Consider the following 24,360-nt stretch of genomic DNA (forward strand, 5'->3'; position numbering starts at 1 on the left):
GCCAAGTGACCCCATATGGTCCTGGGCAACCCCATAAAGCCCCATAGGGCCACATAGAGCCCCATAGGGCCACCAAAACTGGTCCTAGGAGCAGGAATCCCATTGGAATACCCCTAAAACTGGTCCTAGGGGCAGGAATCCCATTGGAACCATCCCAAAACTGGTCCTAGGAGCAGGAATCCCACTGGAATACCCCTAAAACTGGTCCTAGGAGCAGGAATCCCATTGGAAACCCCATAAAACTGGTCCTAGGAGCAGGAATCCCATTGGAACCATCCCAAAACTGGTCCTAGGAGCAGGAATCCCATTGGAATACCCCTAAAACTGGTCCTAGGAGCAGGAATCCCATTGGAAACCCCATAAAACTGGTCCTAGGAGCAGGAATCCCATTGGAACCATCCCAAAACTGGTCCTAGGAGCAGGAATCCCATTGGAACCATCCCAAAACCGGTCCTAGGAGCAGGAATCCCATTGGAAAACACATGGAAAAGGGGGAAAACATGGAAAAATTTATTTCTTAGGAGAAGAATATTTACAACAGGGAGGGAAAGGACAGGAATCCCAGAGAATTCCATTGATATCCAGCGTTGGAGGGGATGAGAAGGTGGAATTCCATCGGGAATGGGGTCATTTCACCTGGGAAGGGGGGGAAATGGGAATTCTTTAGTTATTTGGGACCAATGGTGATTTTGGGGGAAATTTGTGGGAAATAATAGGGATTTTAAGGGAAATATTGGGGAAATAATAGGGATTTTAGGGAAAATTGGGGGGAAAATCAGGGATTTCAGGGATACATGGAGGGCAAATAGGGATTTTCTGGGAAGGAAGGGGAGGAAAAGAGGGGTTTTGGGGAAAATAGGGGGGAAATGGGGGGTTTAGCAAGGATTGGGGGGGAAATGGGGATATTTCGTAAGGATAAAGGGAAAAATCAGGATTCCTTGTAAGGATATGGGGGAAAACAGGGATTTTGGTGAGATTGCTGGGAATAAATAGTGATTCCTTGCAAGGATATGGGGAAAAAGAGGGATTTGGGGCAGAAATAGGGAAAACCAGGGGGGGTGGCAAGGATATAGGGGGAAAAATAGGGAGTTTGAGGCAAGAATTGGGTAGAAATAGGGAACTTTGGCAAGAATCAGGGAATACTATGGATTTATTGCAAGAAATATGGGAAAATAGGGATTTGGGGCAAGAATTGTAGAAAAATAGTGATTTTGGACAAGAATGATGGGAAAACCAGGGAATTTTGGCAAGAATTGGGGAAAAATAGGGTTTTTTGGCAAGAATTGTGGGAAAAATAGGGTTTTTTTGAGGAAATTAAGGGAAAAAGAGTGATTTTGGCAAATATTAGGGCGGAAACAGGAATTCTGGGCAAGTATTAAGTGAAAACCAGGGATTTGGGGAAAGAATTAGGGTAAATGTAGGAAATTTTGGCAAGAATTAGGGTAAAAATATGGATTTTTAGAGGAAATTAAGGGAAAAATAAGGATTTTGGCAAGAATTAGGGTAAAATCAGGAATTTGGGGCAAGAATTAGGGTAAAAACAGGGATTTTTGAGAAGAATTGGGGGGGGAAGGGATCTTTAGAGGAAATTAGGGTAAAACCAGGTATTTTTTGCAAGAACTGAGGTAAAACCACGGAATTTGGGGCAAGAATTGGGTAAAAATTGGGATTTTTGATGAAATTAGGGTAAACATAAGGGGTTTTTTTAGGAAATTTGGGGAAAACCGGGGATTTTTTGATGAAATCTGGGGAAAATCAGGGGTTTGGGGGAGAATGGTTGGAAAAATGGGCGGTTTTGGTGGGATTGGTGGGAAAACCAACAGATACATGGCAAAATGGGGTGGAAAAGGGGGGTTTTGGGCCCACCTTGATCAAGGTGACGGTGGCGCTGTAGAAGAGGCTGAGGATGAAGAGGACGATGAAGGTCGAGGCGGTGGCCCAGAGGTTCTCTAGATCTTCCTCCTCCTCCAGCAGCCCATCGGGGAGCTCTATGGGGGGAGAAAAGAGGATTTTTGGGGTGAATTAGGGGGGTTTTGGCTAGGGATGGGGTTAACAGTGGGGGGTTTGGGGTGTAAGGGGTGGGGCAATGGGGAGGGAGCCCGAAATACGGCGTTCGGAGCCCAAAATATGGGGGTTATACACCAAAATATGGGGGTTATACCCCAAAATATGGGGGTTATATACCAAATTTCAGGTTTGGACATCAAAATATGGGGGTTGTAGCCCAAAATATGGGGTTCATAGCCCAAAATATGGGTTTGGAGCCCAAAGTATGGGGGTTACACACCAAAATATGGGGGTTATGCACCAAAATATGGGTTTGGACATCAAAATATGGGGGTTGTAGCCCAAAATATGGGGTTTGGACCCCGAATTATGGGGGTTATGCACCAAAATATGGGTTTGGAGCCCAAAATATGGGGTTTATAGCCCAAAATATGGGTTTGGAGCCCAAAATATGGTGGTTATACCCCAAAATACAGGGTTTATAGCCCAAAATATGGTGGTTATATCCCAAAATACAGGGTTTATAGTCCAAAATATGGAGTAATACATGAAAATATGGGGGTTATGCCCCAAAACATGGGTTTGGACACTGAAATACGGGGGTTATAGGCCAAAATATGGGGTTGGAGCCCAAAACACAGAGTTAAGACACCAAAATATGGGGGTTATACCCCCAAATATGTGGCTGGAGCCCAAAATGTGGGGTTTATACCCCAAAATATACCCCTAAAACCACTTTTTCCACCCCAAAAACCCCCTTTTCCACCCCAAACCCCATTTTGGATCTCAAACCCCCCATTTTCAACCCCAAAACCCCCTTTTCCACCCCCAAACCCCCATTATCTATCCCTAAAACCCCCTTTTCGACCCTAAATCCCCCTTTTCCACCCCAAAACCCCCCTTTTACACTCCCCTAAATGCCTTTTCCACCCCTAAAGCCCCTTTTATAGCCCCAAACCCCCTTTTCCTCCCCCAAAACCCCTATTATAGCCCCGAAAACGCCTTTTCCACCCCAAACCCCCATTTTATAGCCCCCAAACCCCATTTTCCACCCCAAAACCGCCTTTTATAGCCCTTTTCCATCCCTAAACCCCCTTTTATAGCCCCTAAAACGACTTTTCCACCCCAGAAACCCCTTTTCCACCCCAAAACCCCCTTTTCCACCCCTAAAACCCCTTTTATGGCCCCCAAGCCCCCTTTTCCACCCCAAAACCCTTTCCCATCCCCTTTTCCACCCTATTTGCATTCCAAATCCCCCTTTTCCGTCCCCAAATCCCCATTTCCACTCCTAACACCCCCTTTTCAACCCCAAAACCTGCTTTTCTACCCCAAAACCCCCTTTTTCCACCCCAAAACCCCTTTTGCACCCCAAAATCCCCCATTTCCACCCCTAAAACCCCTTTTTCCACCCCAAACCCCCTTTTCCACCCCAAAATCCCCTTTTCCACCCATAAACCCTTATTTCCATCCCCAAAAAAAACCCTTTTCCACCCCAAAACCACCTTTTCTAGCCTTTTTCCATCCCAAATCCCCCTTTTCCCACCCAAAAGCCCCCTTTTCCACCCAAACCCCCATTTCCACCCCAAACCCCCCATTTCCACCCCTACACCCTCATTTCCACCACACACCCCCCGTTTTCCATCCCTAAAACCCCTTTTGCATCCCCAAAACCCCTTTTCCATCCCCAAAACGCCTTTTACACCCCCCAAAACCCCCTTTTCCACCCCAAAACCTTAATTTCCATTCCCAAAAACCCCCTTTTCCACCCCTAAAACCCCCTTTTCCACCCCAAAACCCCCCTTTTTCATCCAAACCCCCTTTTCGACCCCCAACTCCCCTTTTCCACCCCAAACTCCCCCATTTCCACCTCTAAACCCCCTTTTCCACCCCAAAAAAACCCTTTTCCACCCCAAAACCCCCATTTGCATTCCCAAAACCCCCTTTTCCACCCTTAAACTCCCTTTTATAGCCCCCAAATCGCCTTTCCCGCCCCAAAACCCCCTTTCCCACCCCTAAAACCCCATTTAGAGCCCCAAAAATGCCTTTTCCATCCCAAAACTGCTCTCTTCCACCCCAAAAAAAACCCTTTTCCACCCCAATTCCCCCATTTCCCACCCCAAAACCCCCAAATCCACCCCCAAAACTTCCTTTTCCACCACAAAACCCCCATTTCCCACTCCAAAACCCCCATTTCCACCCCAAAACCTGCATTTCCCACCCAAAACACCCCATTTCAACCCCCAAACCTGCCTTTTCCACCCCAAACCCCCCCATTTCTACCCAAAACCCCCATTTCCCACTCCAAAACCCCCATTTCCACCCCCAAACCTGCCTTTCCCACTCCAAAACCCCCATTTCCACCCCAAAACCCCATTTCCCACCCCAAACACCCCATTTCAACCCCCAAAACTGCCTTTTCCACCCCAAATCCCCCCATTTCCACCCCAAAACCCTCATTTCCATCCCCAAAACTGCCTTTTCCACCACAAAACCCCCATTTCCCACCCCAAAACTGCCTTTTCCACCCCAAAACCTGCATTTCCCACCCCAAACACCGCATTTCAACTCCCATAACTGCCTTTTCCACCCCAACCCCCCCCATTTCCCACCCCAAACCCCCCCATTTCCACCCCAAAACCCTCATTTCCACCCCCAAAACTGCCTTTTCCACCCCAAAACCCCCATTTCCCACTCCAAAAACCCCATTTCCACCCCAAAACCCCCATTTCCCACCCCAAACACCCCATTTCAACCCCCAAAACTGCCTTTTAAACCCCAAAACCCCCCATTTCCACCCCAAACACCCCATTTCCACCCCCAAAACTGCCTTTTCCACCCCCAAACCTGCCTTTTCCACCCCAACCCCCCCCATTTCCACCCCAAACCCCCCATTTCCCACCCCAATCACCCCATTTCCACCCCCAAACCTACCTTTTCCACCCCAAAACCCCCATTTCCACTCCAAAACCCCCATTTCCACCCCAAAACCCCCATTTCCCACTCCAAAAACCCCATTTCCACCCCAAAATCCCCATTTCCCACTCCAAACCCCCCATTTCAACCCCCAAACCTGCCTTTTCCACCCCAAAAACCCCCATTCCCATTTCCCACTCCAAAACCCCCATTTCCACCCCCAAACCTGCCTTTCCCACCCCAAAAACCCCCATTTCCACTCAAAATCCCCATTTCCCACCCCAAAAACCCCATTTCCACCCCAAAACCTCCATTTCCCACTCCAAAACCCCCATTTCCACCCCCAAACCTGCCTTTCCTACCCCAAAAACCCCATTTCCATCCCCAAATCTGCCTTTCCCACCCCAAAAACCCCCATTTCCACCCCAAAACCCCCATTTCCCACCCCAAAATCCCCATTTCCACCCCAAAATCCCCATTTCCACCCCAAAACCTGCCTTTTCCACCCCAAACCCCCCATTTCCCACCCCCAAACCTGCCTTTCTCACCCCAAAACCCCCCATTTCCCCCCCATCTCCCCTCGGAATCCCACCGGGAACGCCGCACCCCCACTCCCCCATCCCTTGGCTCTCATCATTCCATCAAAACACCGTTTTATTGCTCAGTTTCGGGGCCTTTTTTACCCCCTCTTCCCATTTCCCCCCCCTTCCCCTTTATATCCTATCCGCGTTTGGGGATGCGGGGGGGGGGGGGGAGAGAGATGCGGAATTCCCTAGGGAATTCAATAGCAGGAGCTGGCAACATCCGAGAGGACCAGGGATACGTTGACGGCGGTGGGTTTACCCGAGGCTTTATCCACGGATCTCTGCACCACTTGCATTGGGATCTTCTCATGTCCCACCAGGCACGTGAAGACATTCCCGCTGGACCAATCCTCTCCGGGGACCGTCAAGGCGCTGTAGGTGAAGTAGGAAGCGGGAAGACGGGATTTGGAAGCGGGAAGATGGGACTTGGAAGCGACGAGGTGGGATTCGGCCGCCGGCGGCAACGTCACGTAGTCGGAGGCGGGAATGGGATCCCCATTGCGGAGCCATTGGATGAAGAGATCCGGAGGGTTGAAGCCCTTCGCCAGGCACGTGATGGTGGCTGATTCCTGCATGGAAAGCTGCTCCGATGGAGGTGGGAAGACGAAGACGGAGGGAGCTTTGGCGCCGCTGACTGAGAAAGGAATAGGGGGGAACGGGTCAGTTTTCCATGGTTTTCCGAGGGAAATGGGGGGATTGGATCCGTTTCCTTCGGTTTTGCAACAGGAGGAGTGGAATTGGATCCATTACCATCGAGTTTTCCCAAAGAAACGGCGGGATTGGGTCATTTTGCCTCGATTTTCCAAAGGAAATGCTGGAATTGGGTCATTTTCCCAGTCTAAACCACTCCCAGACAAGTCTAAACCGGTATAGACCACTATAAACCGGTCTAAACTAGTCCCAAACTGGTCTAAACCAGTCTAAACCACTATTAACTATTATAAACCATTATAAACCATCATGAACCACTACAAACCACTCCCAGCACCAGTCTAGACCAGTCTAAACCACTATAAACCCACTATAAACCACTATAAACCCACTATAAACCACTATAAACCCACTATAAACCACTATAACCCACTATAAACCACTATAAACCAGTCTAAACCACTATAAACCCACTATAAACCAGTCTAAACCACTATAAACCCACTATAAACCACTATAAACCAATCTAAACCACTACAACCCACTATAAACCAGTCCCAAACCAGCTCCAAATCACTCCCAGCACCAGTCTAGACCAGTCTAGACCAGTCTAAACTGCTATAAACCCACTATAAACCACTATAAACCAGTCTAAACCACTATAAACCCACTATAAACCACTATAAACCAGTCTAAACCACTACAACCCACTATAAACCAGTCCCAAACCAGCTCCAAACCCCTCCCAGCACCACTAGAGGCCAGTCTAAACCACTAAAAACCCACTATAAACCCACTATAAACCACTATAAACCCACTATAAACCACTATAAACCACTATAAACCCACTATAAACCACTATAAACCACTATAAACCCACTATAAACCACTATAAACCAGTCTAAACCAGCCTAAACCACTATAAACCACTATAAACCCACTATAAACCACTATAAACCAGTCTAAACCACTACAACCCACTATAAACCAGTCCTAAACCAGCTCCAAATCACTCCCAGCACCAGTCAAGACCAGTCTAGACCAGTCTAAACCACTATAAACCCACTATAAACCACTATAAACCCACTATAAACCACTATAAACCACTATAAACCCACTATAAACCACTATAAACCCACTATAAACCACTATAAACCCACTATAAACCACTATAAACCCACTATAAACCCACTATAAACTCACTATAAACCACTATAAACCCGCTATAACCCACTATAAACCACTACAACCCACTATAAACCAGTCCCAAATCAGCTCCAAACCTCACACAGCACCACTAGAGGCCAGTCTAAACCACTATAAACCACTATAAACCACTATAAACCAGTCTAAACCACTCTAAACCCACTATAAACCACTATAAACCACTATAAACCCACTATAAACCACTATAAACCCACTATAAACCCACTATAAACCACTACAACCCACTATAAACCAGTCCCAAACCTCTCACAGCACCACTAGAGGCCAGTCTAAACCACTATAACCCACTATAAACCACTATAAACCCACTACAGACCAGTCTAAACCACTATAAACCCACTATAACCACTATAAAACAGTCTAAACCACTATAAACCCACTATAAACCCACTATAAACCCACTATAAACCCACTATGAACCATTATAAACCACTATAAACCCACTATAAACCCACTATAAACCCACTATAAACCCACTATAAACCATTATAAACCACTATAAACCCACTATAAACCCACTATAAACCACTATAAACCACTATAAACCACTATAAACCCACTATAACCCACCATAAACCACTATAAACCAGTCTAAACCACTATAAACCCACTACAGACCAGTCTAAACCACTATAAACCCACTATAAACCACTATAAACCCACTATAAACCACTATAAAGCACTATAAACCCACTATAAACCACTATAAACCCACTATAAACCACTATAAACCAGTCTAAACCACTATAAACAACTATAAACCAGTCTAAACCACTATAAACCAGTCCCAAACCACCTCCAAACCACTCATAGACCAGTCTAGACCACCACAGACCAGTCTCGACCACCATAGACCAGCGTAGACCACCCTAAACCAGCCTAGACCACCCTAAACCAGTCCAATCCAGCCCAACCCAGTATCCCCGGTGGCCACTCACCGGTTGCCTTCTGCAGGGTGGCCTGGGCAGGGAAGAGCATGTCGGGGTGGGTGACCCTGCAGGTGAACGTGTCCCCCTTGTCCCAGTCCGTGGTGCAGACGTTGGCCACGGCCACCACGCTGAAGAGCCCGTTGGCCTCGAGGACGTGAGGGGACCTGTTGGTGGGCAGCTCGGTGCCGTCGTCCTTCCACCAGGAGATGTCCAAGCCGTGGACGTTGGCCACGTTGAGCACTCGGCACGTCAGCTTGGCCGCCTTCTCCTTGAAGATGTCCATGAAGAGCGGGGGGGTGACCTTCACCGTGATGTCTTCACTGAGGGACTCGTCTGGAGAAGGAGATGGAGCCATCAAGTCATGTTGACCATGGCCACTGCCCCATAGAGACCTCACACTATGGTTTCCATAGGGAGATGGAGCCATCAAGCCATGTTGACCATGGCCACCGCCCCATAGAGACCCCACACTATGGTTTCCATAGGGAGATGGAGCCATTGACCATGGCCACCACCCCACAGAGACCCCACACTATGGTTTCCATAGGGAGATGGAGCCATTGACCATGGCCACCACCCCACAGAGACCCCACACTATGGTTTCCATAGGGAGATGGAGCCATTGACCATGGCCACCGCCCCATAGAGGGATAAGGGGACCTCTTGGTCTCCAATCTATGGCCACCAAAGGACACACTATGGACAATATGGACCTTCTATGGACTATATGGAGCTTCTCTTATGGCCAGTATGGACCTTCTCCTATGGACCATATGGAGCTTCTCCTACAGACAACATGGAGCTTCTCCTGTGGGCAACATGGAGCTTCTCCTGTGGGCAGTATGGACCTTCTATGGACAATATGGACCTTCTATGGACTATATGGACCTTCTATGGACTATATGGAGCTTCTCCTATGGGCAATATGGACCTTCTATGGACAATATGGACCTTCTATGGACTATATGGAGCTTCTCTTATGGACAATATGGACCTTCTATGGACTATATGGACCTTCTATGGACTATATGGAGCTTCTCCTATGGACAATGTAGACCTTCTATGGACAATATAGACCTTCTATGGACAATATGGAGCTTCTCCTATGGCCAATATGGTTGGTGGCATCTACCTGGCCTTCCACGATGGACCTATGGAAGTGCTGGATGGTGGCATCTTCTCAGACCTGAAGGTCTTCTCCAACCCACCTCCTCCATACCTGAACCCCAACGCCACCGAGACGCCTTCAGGCTGGTTGCCCCCCAAAGCCACGTCCCCACCATGGACTTACAGTTACATTCCTGAGCTTTGCTGATGTTCCTCATCTCCCCGTCCACTTGACACGTGTAGATGGCCCCCGAGTTCCACTCCGCTTCGGTGACCACCAGGCGGCTGTTGGTGACAGAGAGGCCCCCTTTGGCCAAGGTCTCGGTGATGGCAGCGTCTTGGAGGTCGAGGCCGTTCTTGAGCCATTGGATGGGAGGATTGGGAGGACCTTGGACGTGGCACAAGATGGTGGCGTTGCGGTAAGGACCTTGGAATTCCTCCCGGGATGGGGCGTACAGGGTGAGCGTGGGGAGCACGGGGGGAGCCGGGCGGCTGGAACCTGTGGGGTGAAGGAGAAGGGAGAAGGATGAAGGACAAGGGTGGAGCAGGAGGGGTGGAGCTGGAGAAGGATGAGGGTGAAGGGGAAAGATGGATGGAGAAGAAGGGTGGAGGACAAGGATGGAGAAGGATAAAGGACAAGGATGGAGAAGGAAGAAGAATGAAGGACCAGGATGGAGAAGGACCAGGATGGAGAAGGACCAAGATGAAGGACCAGGATGGAGAAGGAAGAAGGATGAAGGATGGAGAAGGAAGAAGAATGAAGGATGGAGAAGGAAGAAGGGTGAAGGACAAGGATGGAGAAGGAAGAAGGATGAAGGATGGAGAAGGGTGAAGGACAAGGATGGAGAAGGATGAAGGACCAAGATGGATAAGGAAGAAGGATGAAGGACAAGGATGGAGAAGGAGAATGATGAAGGACAAGGAAGGAGAAGGATGAAGGACCAGGATGGAGAAGGAAGAAGAACAAGGATGGAGAAGGAGGAAGGACCAGGATGGACAAGGAGGAAGGACCAGGATGGACAAGGAAGCAGGATGAAGGACCAGGATGGAGAAGGAAGAAGGACAAGGATGGAGAAGGAGAATGATGAAGGACCAGGATGGAGAAGGAAGAAGGACAAGGATGGAGAAGGAGAATGATGAAGGACCAGGATGGAGAAGGAAGAAGGATGAAGGACCAAGATGGAGAAGGAAGAAGGACCAGCAAGGAGAAAGATGAAGGACAAGGATGGAAAAGGACCAGGATGGAGAAGGAAGAAGGACCAGGATGGAGAAGGAAGAAGGACCAGGAAGCAGAAAGATGAAGGACAAGGATGGAAAAGGACCAAGATGCAGCAGGAAGAAGGCACCAGTCAACCCAAAACCAACAGAACCCCCCCTCCCCCCCCCCCCCCACCCCCCCCCCACAAACCCCCCCCTTTGCGCCCCCATCCGTCACCCACCGGGGTTCTCCAGGGCCACCACGATGTCCTTGACCCTGCAGTAGAAGGGCTGCAGGCTCTTCCCTTCCTCGGGGGGCAGCAGGAGGTGGCTGGCGGCCGCCCGCGCCGCGCCGGGGTAGGTGCGGGCGCCGTGGGGCGCGCTGTGGGGCAGGCTGCGGTTCAGGCGGTCGCTCCAGGAGAAGGGGGGCCCGGGGCGCAGGAAGCCCACGGCCAAGCAGGCCACCGAGTAGAAGCCGGAGCTGGAGGAGGAGCCGCACGGAGACAACGGGAACAGGACGGGGGGGACGCGGGAACCTGCGGGATAAGGGGGAAATGGGGGGTTTGGGGCGAGAAATGGGGGGTTTGGGGGGGGAAATGGGGGGTTTGGGGGGGGAAATAGGGGGTTTGGGGGGGAAATTGGGGGTTTGGGGGAAAACGAGGGTTTTGGGTGGAAAAAATGGGGTTTGGGGCAAGAAATGGGGGGTTTGGGAGAAAAACATTGTTTTGGGGGAAAAAAATGGAGGTTTGGGGCAAGAAATGGGGGTTTGGGAAAAAAAAAATTGTTTTTGGGGGAAAAAATGGAGGTTTGGGGCAAGAAATGGGGGTTTGGGAAAAAAATTGTTTTTGGGGGAAAAAATGGAGGTTTGGGGCAAGAAATGGGGGTTTGGGAAAAAAATTGTTTTTGGGGGAAAAAATGGAGGTTTGGGGCAAGAAATGGGGGTTTGGGGGGGGAAATGGGGGTTTGGGAGAAAAACATTGTTTTGGGGGGGGAAAAATGGAGGTTTGGGGCAAGAAATGGGAGGTTTGGGGGGGAAATGGGGGTTTGGGACGGGAAATGGGGAGTTTGGGGCAAGAAATGGGGGTTTGGGGGGGAAAAACGTCGTTTTGGGGTGGAAAAATGAGGGTTTTGGGCCAGAGATGGGGGGTTTGGGGCAAGAAATGGGGAGTTTGGGGCAAGAAATGGGGGAGATTGGGGGGGCAAAATGGGGGGTTTGGGGGGGGAAAATGGGGGGTTGGGGGGGAATGGGGGTTTGGGTTGAGAAACAGCATTTTGAGGTGAAAAACATGGATTTTTGGGGAAAAGCATCATTTTGGGGGGGGAAATGGGGAGGTTGGGGGGGGAAAATGGGGGGTTTGGGAGAAAAACATTGTTTTGGGGGGAAAAAATGGAGGTTTGGGGCAAGAAATGGGGGGTTTGGGGGGGGAAATGGGGGTTTGGGAGAAAAACATTGTTTTGGGGGGGAAAAATGGAGGTTTGGGGCAAGAAATGGGAGGTTTGGGGGGGAAATGGGGGGGATTGGGGCAAGAAATGGGGGGTTTGGGGGGGAATGGGGGTTTGGGGGGAGAAATGGGGGTTTGGGGCAAGAAATGGGGGGGATTGGGGTGGGAAATGGGGGTTTGGGACAAAACACAACGGTTTTGGGGAAACCCCACCATTTTGGGGGGGAAAACCACGGATTTTGGGGCAAACCCCACTGATTTGGGGTCAAACCCCCCCCCCAAATTCGGTGCATACCAGTATAGGACCAGTATGGGACCTGTACGGACCAATATGGGACCAGTATGGACCAGTACCGGCACCCCCCAGCTGCCCTATAGCTGCTTCTGCAGTACTGGGACCAGTATGGGACCAGTATGGGACCAGTACGGGACCAGTATGGGACCAGTATGGACCAGTATAGACCAGTATGGACCAGTATGGGACCAGTACCAGCACCCCCCAGCTGCCCTATAGCTGCTTCTGCAGTACTGGGACGAGTATGGGACCAGCATGGGACCAGTATAGACCAATATGGGACCAGTATGGACCAGTATGGACCAGTATGGGACCAGTACCGGCACTCCCCAGCTGCCCTATAGCTGCTTCTGCAGTACTGGGATCAGTATGGGACCAGTATGGAACCAGTATGGGACCAGTATGGGACCAGTACCAGCACCCCGCAGCCACCCTATAGCTGCTTCTGCAGTACTGGGACCAGTATGGACCAGTATGGACCAGTATAGACCACTATGGGACCAGTATGGGACCAGTATGGGACCAGCATGGACCGGTACCGGCACCCCCAGCTGCCCTATAGCTGCTTCTGCAGTAATGGGATCAGTATGGGACCAGCATAGATCAATATGGGACCAGTATGGACCAGTATGGGACCAGTACTGGCATCCCCCAGCTGCCCTATAGCTGCTTCTGCAGTACTGGAACCAGTATGGGACCAGTATAGACCACTGTGGGACCAGTATAGACCTGTACTGGACCAGCACCGGCACCCCCCAGCTGCCCTATAGCTGCTTCTGCAGTACTGGGACCAGTATGGGACCAGTATGGGACCAGTATAGACCAATATGGGACCAGTATGGAACCAGTATGGACCAGTACCGGCACCCCCCAGCTGCCCTATAGCTGCTTCTGCAGTACTGGGACCAGTATGGGACCAGTATGGACCAGTATGGGACCGGTACCGGCACCCCCCAGCTGCCCTATAGCTGCTTCTACAGTACTGGGACCAGTATGGACCAGTATGGACCAGTATGGACCAGTATGGGACCAGTATGGGACGAGTATGGACCAGTATGGACCAGTACTGGCACCCCCCAGCTGCCCTATGGCTGCTTCTGCAGTACTGGGATCAGTATGGGACCAGTATGGGACCAGTATGGACCAGTATGGACCAGTATGGGACCAGTACTGGCACCCCCAGCTGCCCTATAGCTGCTTCTGCAGTACTGGGACCAGTACGGGACCAGTATGGACCAGTATGGAGCAGTATGGGACCAGTATGGACCAGTATGGGACCGGTACCGGCACCCCCCAGCTGCCCTATAGCTGCTTCTACAGTACTGGGACCAGTATGGACGAGTATGGACCAGTATGGACCAGTATGGGACCAGTACCGGCACCCCCAGCTGCCCTATAGCTGCTTCTGCAGTACTGGGACCAGTATGGGACCAGTATGGGACCAGTACGGGACCAGTATGGGACCAGTATGGACCAGTATAGACCAGTATGGACCAGTATGGGACCAGTACCGGCACCCCCAGCTGCCCTATAGCTGCTTCTGCAGTACTGGGACCAGTATGGGACCAGTATGGGACCAGTACGGGACCAGTATGGGACCAGTATGGACCAGTATAGACCAGTATGGACCAGTATGGGACCAGTACCGGCACCCCCCAGCTGCCCTATAGCTGCTTCTGCAGTACTGGGATCAGTATGGGACCAGTATGGACCAGTATAGACCAATATGAGACCAGTATGGACCAGTATGGGACCAGTACCGGAACCCCCCAGCTGCCCTATAGCTGCTTCTACAGTACTGGGACCAGTATGGACCAGTATGGACCAGTATGGACCAGTACCGGCACCCCCAGCTGCCCTATAGCTGCTTCTACAGTACTGGGACCAGTATGGGACCAGTATGGGACCAGTACGGGACCAGTACGGGACCAGTATGGACCAGTATGGACCAGTATGGGACCAGTACCGGCACCCCCCAGCTGCCCTATAGCTGCTTCTACAGTACTGGGATCAGTATGGGACCAGTATGGACCAGTACGGGACCAGTATGGACCAATATGGGACCAGTATGGACCAGTATGGACCAGTACTGGCACCCCCCAGCCACCCTATAGCTGCTTCTGCAGTACAGGGATCAGTATGGACCAGTATGGACCAGTATGGACCGGTACCGGCACCCCCAGCTGCCCTATAGCTGCTTCTACAGTACTGGGATCAGTATGGGACCAGTATGGGACCAGTATAGACCAATATGGGACCAGTATGGACCTGTACTGGACCAGTACAGCCCAGTACCAAACCAGCACTGGCCTCTATAGACCAGTGTGGGACCAGTATGGCCCAGTACCAGACCAGTAACCCCATACGGGACCAGCACCAGCTGCCCCAGACCAGTATGGACCAGTATAGACCAGTACCACACCATTAGCCCCATATACCCTGCTCTATCGACATGACTCCCCTCGTATTAATACGTTAATACATCACTATTAATACTAATAATAGCTATAAATCGGTGTATTCCTATCAATAGAGCTAAATTAATTGCTATTAATCAATATATAAGCTATATTAATAATTAATACCTATTAATCAATATATCTATATATCTCCACCTATATTAATAACTAATAATCGATACATCTCTAAATCTCTACCTATATTAATATATTAATACCTATTAATCAATATATCTATATATCTCTACCTATATTAATAACTAATAATCGATACATCTCTAAATCTCTACCTATATTAATATATTAATATCTATTAATATATCTATATATCTCTACCTATATTGATATATTAATACCTATTAATCGATACATCTATATATCTCCAGCTATATTAATCTATTAGTACCCATTAATCAAGAACATTACTATATTAATAGCCGGATATTAGAGATATCAGCCCCCAAAAATCGATACTAATCGATAATCTGGAGATTAATATCGATCATAGATGTAAGGATTAATCTACATTATATTAATCGAGATTAATATTAGTCGATATTAATCTGTATTAATCAATATTAATCGATATTATGTTCATATGTTTGTGTTCTATTTATGAGCAATTCCATTTCAGATCGATTAATATCGAGATTAATAGGTAGGTATAATATATAATATAAAATATATATTATATAATATATAATATATAATTAATATATAATATATAATATATAATATAATGGATAAAATATAAAATATAATATAGAAAATATAATATGTAGTATATAATATATAATAGATAATAGATAATAGATAATATATGTTATTAATATATTAAATATAGATAATTATTAATTAATATAAATCATCTATTGATATAAAATAGGTGTCAATATGTCTATTAAATGCAATAAATCGTATATAAATAGATATTATTATCATAGATATCCATGAATCTATTAAATATATCTTATCTATAATACTTCTGATGGATTATAATCGAATATTTAATAGAGATCATCTATTAAATCACTTTTTATAGCGAGATAATAAAAATATCCATTAATAGAAGACCTATTCTGTCAGATATATACTATAAATATTCCATTTAATAGTCTATTTATTAATATAGAAACGGATATAAATGGATATTAAAGAGAAATATCTGTTAAAGATGTGGATCTATCTTAAAATCTCCCTATTAATGATAGGAAATAGATATTAGATATCAAAAATCGATCATAATTTGATATAACAGGTAAGTTTCCATAGAAAATATTGCCTATATTAAAGTGGAATACATCTATTAGCTCTAATAAATCAGATATTAGGTCTAATAATACCTTCTTATTCTATCTATCTATCTATCTATCTATCTAATATTTCTATCTACCTACCTCCCTATCTATCATTATATTAGCGATAATAATATCTAATAACACAGGGCAAAATCGGTATCAAAAGAGATCTTAAAAGACGCATTTGCCCCAAACCACTTGATTTCACCCCAAAACGTTGTTTTTCTCCTGAAATCTGCTTAAAAAGGGTCCGTTTTCCCCAAAACCACCTGATTTCCCCCCAAAAAAGGCTGTTTTTCACCCCCCAGCTGCTGTTTTTTCAGCCGTTTCGCTCCATTTGCTGCCATTTCAAGGGCTTTATGCAAAAGACCCCCCCAAAAAAAGAGGAATTTGCCCAAATCTCACTTCTCATTTTTTGCTGTTTTCGAAACTGAAACCAGGCAATTTTGGGGCCTTTTGGGCCAAAAACAACCCAAAGCTGCACCTGCAGGGCCCGAATCAGCCATTTTAGGTCCAAAACCTCCTTTTTAAAGGCAAAAAAAACAACTTTAAATCTTATTTCTTTATATTTTTGCACCTTCTTTTTGGCTTCTAAAAGGCCCCAAAGTGCAAAAATTCATCATTTTGGGGAAAAAAAGCCCAGTTTCGAAGTTTAATTCGAATTTAAAGCCCTGAAATTAAAACATGTTCATTTGTCATAGATGTTGTTAATATATTTCTAATTTTCACCTCGTTTTATCCAATTTTTAGCCATTTTCAAGCCTTTTTGTCCATTTCAACCTAAGTTTTACCTATTTTTCTATCAAAGTTTTATCTATTTTCTATTGTTTATCTATTTTTCTATCAAAATTTCAACCATTTTCTCTTTTACATCGATTTTTAGTCTATTTTCAATCTATTTTTACCTATTTTCTATCTCTTTCCCATCCGCTTTATGTCGATTTTGTTCTACCTCAATTTAATCTAATTTATATCACTTTTATATTGATTTTAATTCTGATTTCTAAATATTCTAATCTATTTTAATCAATTCTTCTATTTTCTATCAATTTTACATCCATTTTAATCTTTTTAATAGTTTTTAATAGTTTTAATATCTATTTTATATCCGTTTTATATCTATATTAATCTAGTTTTAATATCTATTTAATATCCACTTTTAAACCTATTTTATATGTTTTTCTACCTAATTTACAATCTATTTCTCCCATTTTCCTATTTTCCCTCAATTTTTAATCTATTTTACCTCTTTTCTACCTGATTTTCAATCTATTTCACCCATTTCTCTGTTTTCTTCTTATTTTTAATCTATTTTCATCTATTCTTCTCTTTTCATCGATTTCAACCTATTTTTCAACCTATTTTCCACCTATTTTAATGAACATTTTCTCTATTTTTCTCCATATTCTTTATCTACCCGATTTTCTATCAATTTTAATCTGATTTTACCTTTTCTGACCTAAATTTTGATCCCATTTTTATCACTCCATTTCAATCTATTTCATCTATATCTAAATATATACATTTTTATATATTATAAATATATATTATAGATATATATTTAGATATTCCCTAAATATTTCTCTGTCATTAAAAATAACATTAAACCCATCAAACTGCCCCAAAATCCCCCAAATTTGCCCCAAAACCCCTTAAATAACTTAATTTCACCCCAATTTTGTGCAAGAATTGGGGTTTTAGAGGAAAAAATCACCTTATTTTAGGAATTCCCCTTAAAAACTCACTTCGTTACTCCAAAACTCTCAATTGTCGATTAGAATCCATCAATAAATGCAATAAAATGATGGATAATTCATTAATAATCAGATTAATGGGGAGATTTGGATGAAAAGAGAGGAAAATAGGGATATAATTCACAATAATGGCCCCAAATCCTTCATTTTAAAGAAAATTGGGGCTAAAAACCTATAAAAATCCAGAAATTGGGACTTTAAACAGCAAATTTACCCCCCAAAATGGCTCAGAAATGGAGATATTGGCTCATTTCTGATTAAAAATTTATAGATAATACATAAAAATGTCCATTTTTATACATAATACTATACTTAGGGGAAACAAAAATCACTATTTCTACTTTACTCCAAATCCTTCCAATTTAACATCATTCCTTGGTGAAAAATGGCATTTTCCACCCCAAAACCCCCCAATCTCCTGCACAAACCCCCAAAATCTGCCTTTTGGACCCCAAAGTTCATCTTTTTTCTCCCAAAACACCAAAATTTGGGGGTTTGGTCATTTTTGCCAACAAATTGCCCTCAATTATATTTTTCCCCACTAAAAAGGACCCTAAAATTGTCATTTTTTGGCCCAAATCTGCCATTAAATCATCTCTGGATGAGTTTCCTCCCTAAAAAGAACCCCCAAAAATGGACTTTCTGGCCTACTTTTGACCATTGTCACCTCCAAACACACTTTTCTCCTAAAAAAGACCCTAAAAATGGACTTTTTGACCTATTTTTGACCATTAAATCACCTCAGATTGATTTTTCCCCCCTAAAAAGACCTTAAAAATGACATTTTTTTAGCCTAAATCTGCCATTAAATCACTTCCGGATCAATTTTCCATGAAAAAGACCCTAAAAATGGACTTTTTGACCTATTTTTGACCATTAAATCACCTCAGATTGACTTTTTCCCCTAAAAAGACCTTAAAAATGAACTTTTTAACCTATTTATGACGGTTAAATCACCTCCAGACTCATTTTTCTCCTAAAAAACACCCTAAAAATGACATTTTTTAGCCTAAATCTGCCATTAAATCACCTCCAGATCAATTTTCCATGAAAAAGACCCTAAAAATGGACTTTTGGGCCTAATTTTGACCATTACAACACCTCCAAACTGCCTTTTCTCTTAAAAAACACTCTAAAAATCAACTTTCTTTGCCTAAATCTGCCATTAAATCGCCTCCAGATTGATTTGCCCTTCTAAAAACACCCTAAAATGGACATTTTCAGCCCAAATCGGCTGCTAAATCACCTCAAAACGAATATTTCCCCGACAAAACCCCCTCGAAATGGACTTTTTGACCCATTTTTGCCCATAAAATCACCTCAAAATGGACATTTCCCCCCCTAAAATGCCCTAAATCTGCCATTCGATGGCCCCAACCACCAAAACGGGGTCTCCCGCCCTCAAGACCCTCCCCCCCCCCGGGTGAAATTTGGGGTGAAAATGGTCAAAATTGGTCAAAATGGGGTGGTGGGATGAGGACTTACCGGAGGAGACGGTGACGATGGTGCCGCTGCCCCACGCATCAGTACCACCAGGAAGACCACAGTGAGAAGAAACCAGCGTCCTCCTGTACAAAAACCCCTCCCCTGGCTAATTTTGGGGCTAAAAGCTGAATTTGAACCAATTTGGGCCGTTTTTCATGAAAAATGATATAAACTGACAAAATTTCGTGCGTTTCGAGCACCAAAATTGTAAATTTGGGTCAAAATTGTGAGAATTTCAAGGTAAATTTGAGGGTTTTCCTCCTCCGGCTCCAAAGAACCAAGATTTAGATGGTTCCCCTCCCAAAAATGGAGGGAAAAGGGAAAATCAGCCCCAAAACAGAAAAATTTCACTGGTTTAGGGGTAAAATTGATAAAAATAAGACAAAAAGTCGTATTTTTGATCATGAGGCATAAATCAAGGGGGAAAAAAGGCCAAAGTTTGGGGGGAAATGGGCAAAAAGGCAAAATCAAGTGGCTATTTGAGGGAAAATTGGCCAAAATGGGGAAAATAACCCAAAGATTGGGAGAGAAATGGATGCAAATAGCAAGAAAATGCCAATTTGGGGTTAAAAAGGGGGGTGGAAGTGAAACATCAACATTTTGGGGGTTAAAAGTGGATAAAAAGGGCAAAAAAGACACGGATTTTGTGTGGAATTAGATAGAAAGGGCAAAAAATGGGGTTAGATTGGGTCCAAAATGGCCAAAAAGAGGCAAAGAGGCTCCAAGTTCGGGTCAAAAGTGGCCAAAAAGGGACAAAACAGGCCCAGGTTTGGGTCAGAATGGCCAAAACAGGGCAAAATTGGGCTGGTTTGGGTCCAAAGTGGCCAAAATTGGCCAATTTAGGTGTAGATTTGAGGTAAATGTGGCCAAAAAGGGACAAAATTGGTCCAAGTTTGGGTCAAAAGTGGCCAAAATTAGCCAAAATAGGCTCAGATTTGGGTCTAAAGTGGCCAGAAAGGGCTAAAGAGGACCCAGAACTGGGTCAAAAGCGGCCCAAAAGCCCAAAGAGGAGCCTAATTTGGGTGAAAAGAGGCCAAAATAGGGCAAAACCACCCCAGATTTGCTCTGGAAGTGACACTAAAGGGGAGAAGATGCCCAAATTTGGGCCCCAAATGGTTTGTGGTCAGGAAGAGGAACCACAGGGTTCTTGTCACTGTCTGCACCACCGTGATAAGCAGTAGCACCCCAACCAGCACTAGCACCACTACCACCACCCACAGTGATACAGGAGGGGACAATATCCCCTTCGGACCAGCCCCATCCTCTGTTGGGTTGAGCTCATCCATCCTACACCTCATCAAACACCTCCAAAGGGTTCAAAGAACCCCAAATCGGTGCAAAACGGGGCTTTAAAGCCCCAAATTCCTCCTATTTTGGTCAAAATGAAGCTCTCCCATGTCAAGATGTTCCTATTTCTCCGTTAGAAGAGGCCACGAGGTGAAGAACATCCATGGATCGTCAGGAGAAGGCAGCATCAAGAGGAGAACATCCGTATCTTGAGGTGAAACGCAACTGGAAGGAGGAGAAGACACATGTTGAGGGTGGGAATGGGCTTAAATGGGATAAATTCCCTTAGGATTGGGGTTAAAGCAGGGATAAGGGGGGAAACGTTCCCAAATGGAGGGTGGGAATGGTGGTGGGGGGAAAAGGCTGGTTGATTTGAGGTCAAAAAGGACTCTGTTCACGTCTTGAGGAGCAGAAGATGCCTCAAAATGGGGTAGAACTTCATCTAAAGGGGGGAATAGCTGGGATTTAGGGCAAAAATGGTTGTTGAGGGCAGAAGAATTCCAATCTTGAGGAAAAAAGGGGCTGAAAAAGGCAAAATGAGCCCAAAGTTGTGGGAAAAATGGCAAAAAAGAGGGAAAGATCCCCCCAAAAAGTGGGAAATGGGCATAAAAGGTGGGAAAATGGCTATAAAAGGGGGAAAATGGCCATAAAATGTGGGAAAATGGTCATAAAAGGTGGGAAAATGGTCATAAAAGGTGGGAAATGGGCATAAAAAGTGGGGAAATGGGCATAAAAAGTGGAAAATGGTCATAAAAGGTGGGAAATTGGGCATAAAAGGCAGGAAATGGGCATAAAAAGTGGGAAAATGGCCATTAAAAGTGGAAAATGGGCATCAAAGGTGGGAATATGGGCATTAAAAGTGGGAAAATGGTCAGAAAAGGTGGAAAATGACCATAAAAGGTGGGAAATGGGCATAAAAGGCAGGAAATGGGCATAAAAAGTGGGAAATGGGCATAAAAGGCAGGAAATGGGCATTAAAAGTGGGAAAATGGCCATTAAAAGTGGAAAATGGGCATAAAAGGTGGGAAATGGGCATAAAAGGCAGGAAATGGGCATTAAAAGTGGGAAAATGGCCATTAAAAGTGGAAAATGGGCATAAAAGGTGGGAATATGGGCATTAAAAGTGGGAAAATGGTCAGAAAAGGTGGAAAATGACCATAGAAGGTGGGAAATGGGCATAAAAGGCAGGAAATGGGCATAAAAAGTGGGAAAATGGCCATTAAAAGTGGAAAATGGGCATAAAAGGTAGGAATATGGGCATTAAAAGTGGGAAAATGGTCATAAAAGGTGGGAAAATGGTCAGAAAAGGTGGGAAATGACCATAAAAGGTGGGAAATGGGCATAAAAGGTGGAAAATGGGCATAAAAGGTGGAAAATGGGCATAAAAGGCCAAAAAATGTCGGTATTTGGAGGAAAATGGGCAGAAATGGGAAAATATCCCATAAATTGTGGATTCTAGTGGTGGGAAGGGAAACATGGGATGAGATTTGGGGGGGAATGTGGCCAAAAAGGGGCAAAACAGGCCCAGGTTTGGGTCAAAAGTGGTCCAAAAGGTTAAACCAGATCCAAGCTTGGGTCAGAATGGGCAAAATAGGGCAAAATTGGGCCTGATTAGGGTCAAAAGTAGCTAAACTTGGTCAAAGTGGGCCATCTAAAGGGGGTTTTGGTGCTCCTCAAGGCCTTGTTCTCGTTGAAGACCCTTTGGCCACCCTACAAAGGATCTTACCCTCCATGGAATGGGTCTTGGGCACCATATAAAGGGCTTGGACTCCATAGAAAGGGTCTCATCCACCATCTAAAGGGGCTTTTGGTGCTCCTGAAGGCCTTGGGTCTCCATGCAAAGGGTCTCAGCCACCATCTAAAGGGGCTTTTGGTGCTCCTGAAGGCCTTGGGTCTCCATGCAAAGGGTCTCAGCCACCATCTAAAGGGGCTTTTGGTGCTCCTTAAGGCCTTGGGTCTCCATGCAAATGGTCTCAACCACCATCTAAAGGGGTTTGGGTGCTCCTCAAGGCCTTGGGTCTCCATGCAAAGGGTCTCCACCACCATCTAAAGGGGGTTTTGGTGCTCCTTAAGGCCTTGGGGCTCCATGCAAATGGTCTCAACCACCATCTAAAGGGGGTTTTGGTGCTCCTTAAGGCCTTGGACTCCATGCAAAGGGTCTCATCCTCCACCTAATGGGTCTCGGGCACCATATAAAGGGCTTGGACTCCATAGAAAGGGTCTCATCCTCCATCTAAAGAGGCTTTTGGTGCTCCTCAAGGCCTTGGACTCCATGCAAAGGGTCTCAACCTCCATCCAATGGCCCTTGGACACCATATAAAGCACTTGGGCTCCATGCAAAGGGTCTCATCCACCATCTAAAGGGGCTTTTGGTGCTCCTCAAGGCCTTGGGGCTCCATACAAAGGGTCTCAACCACCACCTAAAGGAGGTTTGGGTGCTCCTTAAGGCCTTGGACTCCATGCAAAGGGTCTCATCCTCCACCTAATGGGTCTTGGGCACCATATAAAGGGCTTGGACTCCATAGAAAGGGTCTCATCCTCCATCTAAAGGGGCTTTTGGTGCTCCTCAAGGCCTTGGGTTTCATACAGAGGGTCTCATCCACCATCTAAAGGGGCTTTTGGTGCTCCTCAAGGCCTTGGGTTTCATACAGAGGGTCTCATCCATCATCTAAAGGGGCTTTTGGTGCTCCTCAAGGCCTTGGGCTTCATACAGAGGGTCTCATCCACCATCTAAAGGGGCTTTTGGTGCTCCTCAAGGCCTTGGGCTTCATACAGAGGGTCTCATCCACCATCTAAAGGGGCTTTTGGTGCTCCTCAAGTCCTTGTGCTCCGTTCCAAGAGCCTCCTCACGCACGGAATGGCCTTTAGGCTCCATACCAAGTGTCTCCACCACCATCTAAGGAGGATTTCACGCTCCTCAACCCCACAACCCCACATCCTCCAGCCGCTCAACCACATCCGGAGAGGAAGCCCAGCTCCACCGCCTCAGCCCCATCCCATGGGACAAGCGAGGAGCACCACGACACCTTCTTGCCCGCCTTCCTCATGGCCTTGCTGTCACCGTGAGCAGCTTTCGCGCAGTAGTAGGTGGCCGTGTCGTCGGTCGTGAGGCTGCTCATCTGCAGCGTGACCGTGCTCTGGGAGTTGTCCTTGGAGATGGTGAAGCGACCCTTCACCGATGGCGCGTAGTAGGTGCTACCACCAGTGTTAATGCTTGCGACCCATTCGAGCCCCTGCCCTGGTGCTTGTCGCGCCCATCCCATGTTGTAGCTGCTGAGGGTGAAGCCCGAGGCCTTGCAGACGAGCGTCAGGGACCCACCAGGGCTCTGGAGGTCACCTCCGGTCTCCACCAGCGTCACGGCCGCCCGGAGACCTATGGATGGAGAAGAAGACCCCATTGAGTCAATGGGTTCCCGGGCACCGCCGTGGTCCTCACCCCACCAAGATGGGGCCAGGTCCTACCTGGGATGGCCGCGAGGAGGAGGAGGAGGGTGGAGAAGGCCATTGGGATGCCCATGGTGGTGGGATGGTGGCTCCATGGGGCAACCTCGGGGGTTATAAAGGCAATGGGGCGGGGGGGGATTTGCATATGGGGGGCATTAAGGCGGGAGGTCCCGCCCCCTTGGAGGCGACCGGGAGGAAATGATTAATGGGGATCGATTATTAATTAATTATTAGTTTTTAAGGGAATAAATTTGATTTATATAGCTTTTTTCCTAGAAATA

General features: G+C 46.3%; 1 gene segment (V, D, J or C); it reads right to left on the reverse strand.

Annotated features, from left to right (window-relative positions):
- Window positions 1-544: 544 nt before the first annotated feature.
- On the reverse strand, window positions 545-24,152 carry LOC115603291. The segment is given in 9 exon segments: window positions 545-636; window positions 1,867-1,965; window positions 5,744-6,138; window positions 8,321-8,644; window positions 9,603-9,917; window positions 10,858-11,151; window positions 19,349-19,435; window positions 23,706-24,008; window positions 24,098-24,152. Coding segments are annotated over 9 exon segments (1,881 nt in total).
- Window positions 24,153-24,360: the final 208 nt, after the last annotated feature.

This window comes from Strigops habroptila, unplaced genomic scaffold, assembly GCF_004027225.2.
Source record: "Strigops habroptila isolate Jane unplaced genomic scaffold, bStrHab1.2.pri NW_022045629.1_ctg1, whole genome shotgun sequence".
Classification (NCBI taxonomy): domain Eukaryota; kingdom Metazoa; phylum Chordata; class Aves; order Psittaciformes; family Psittacidae; genus Strigops; species Strigops habroptila.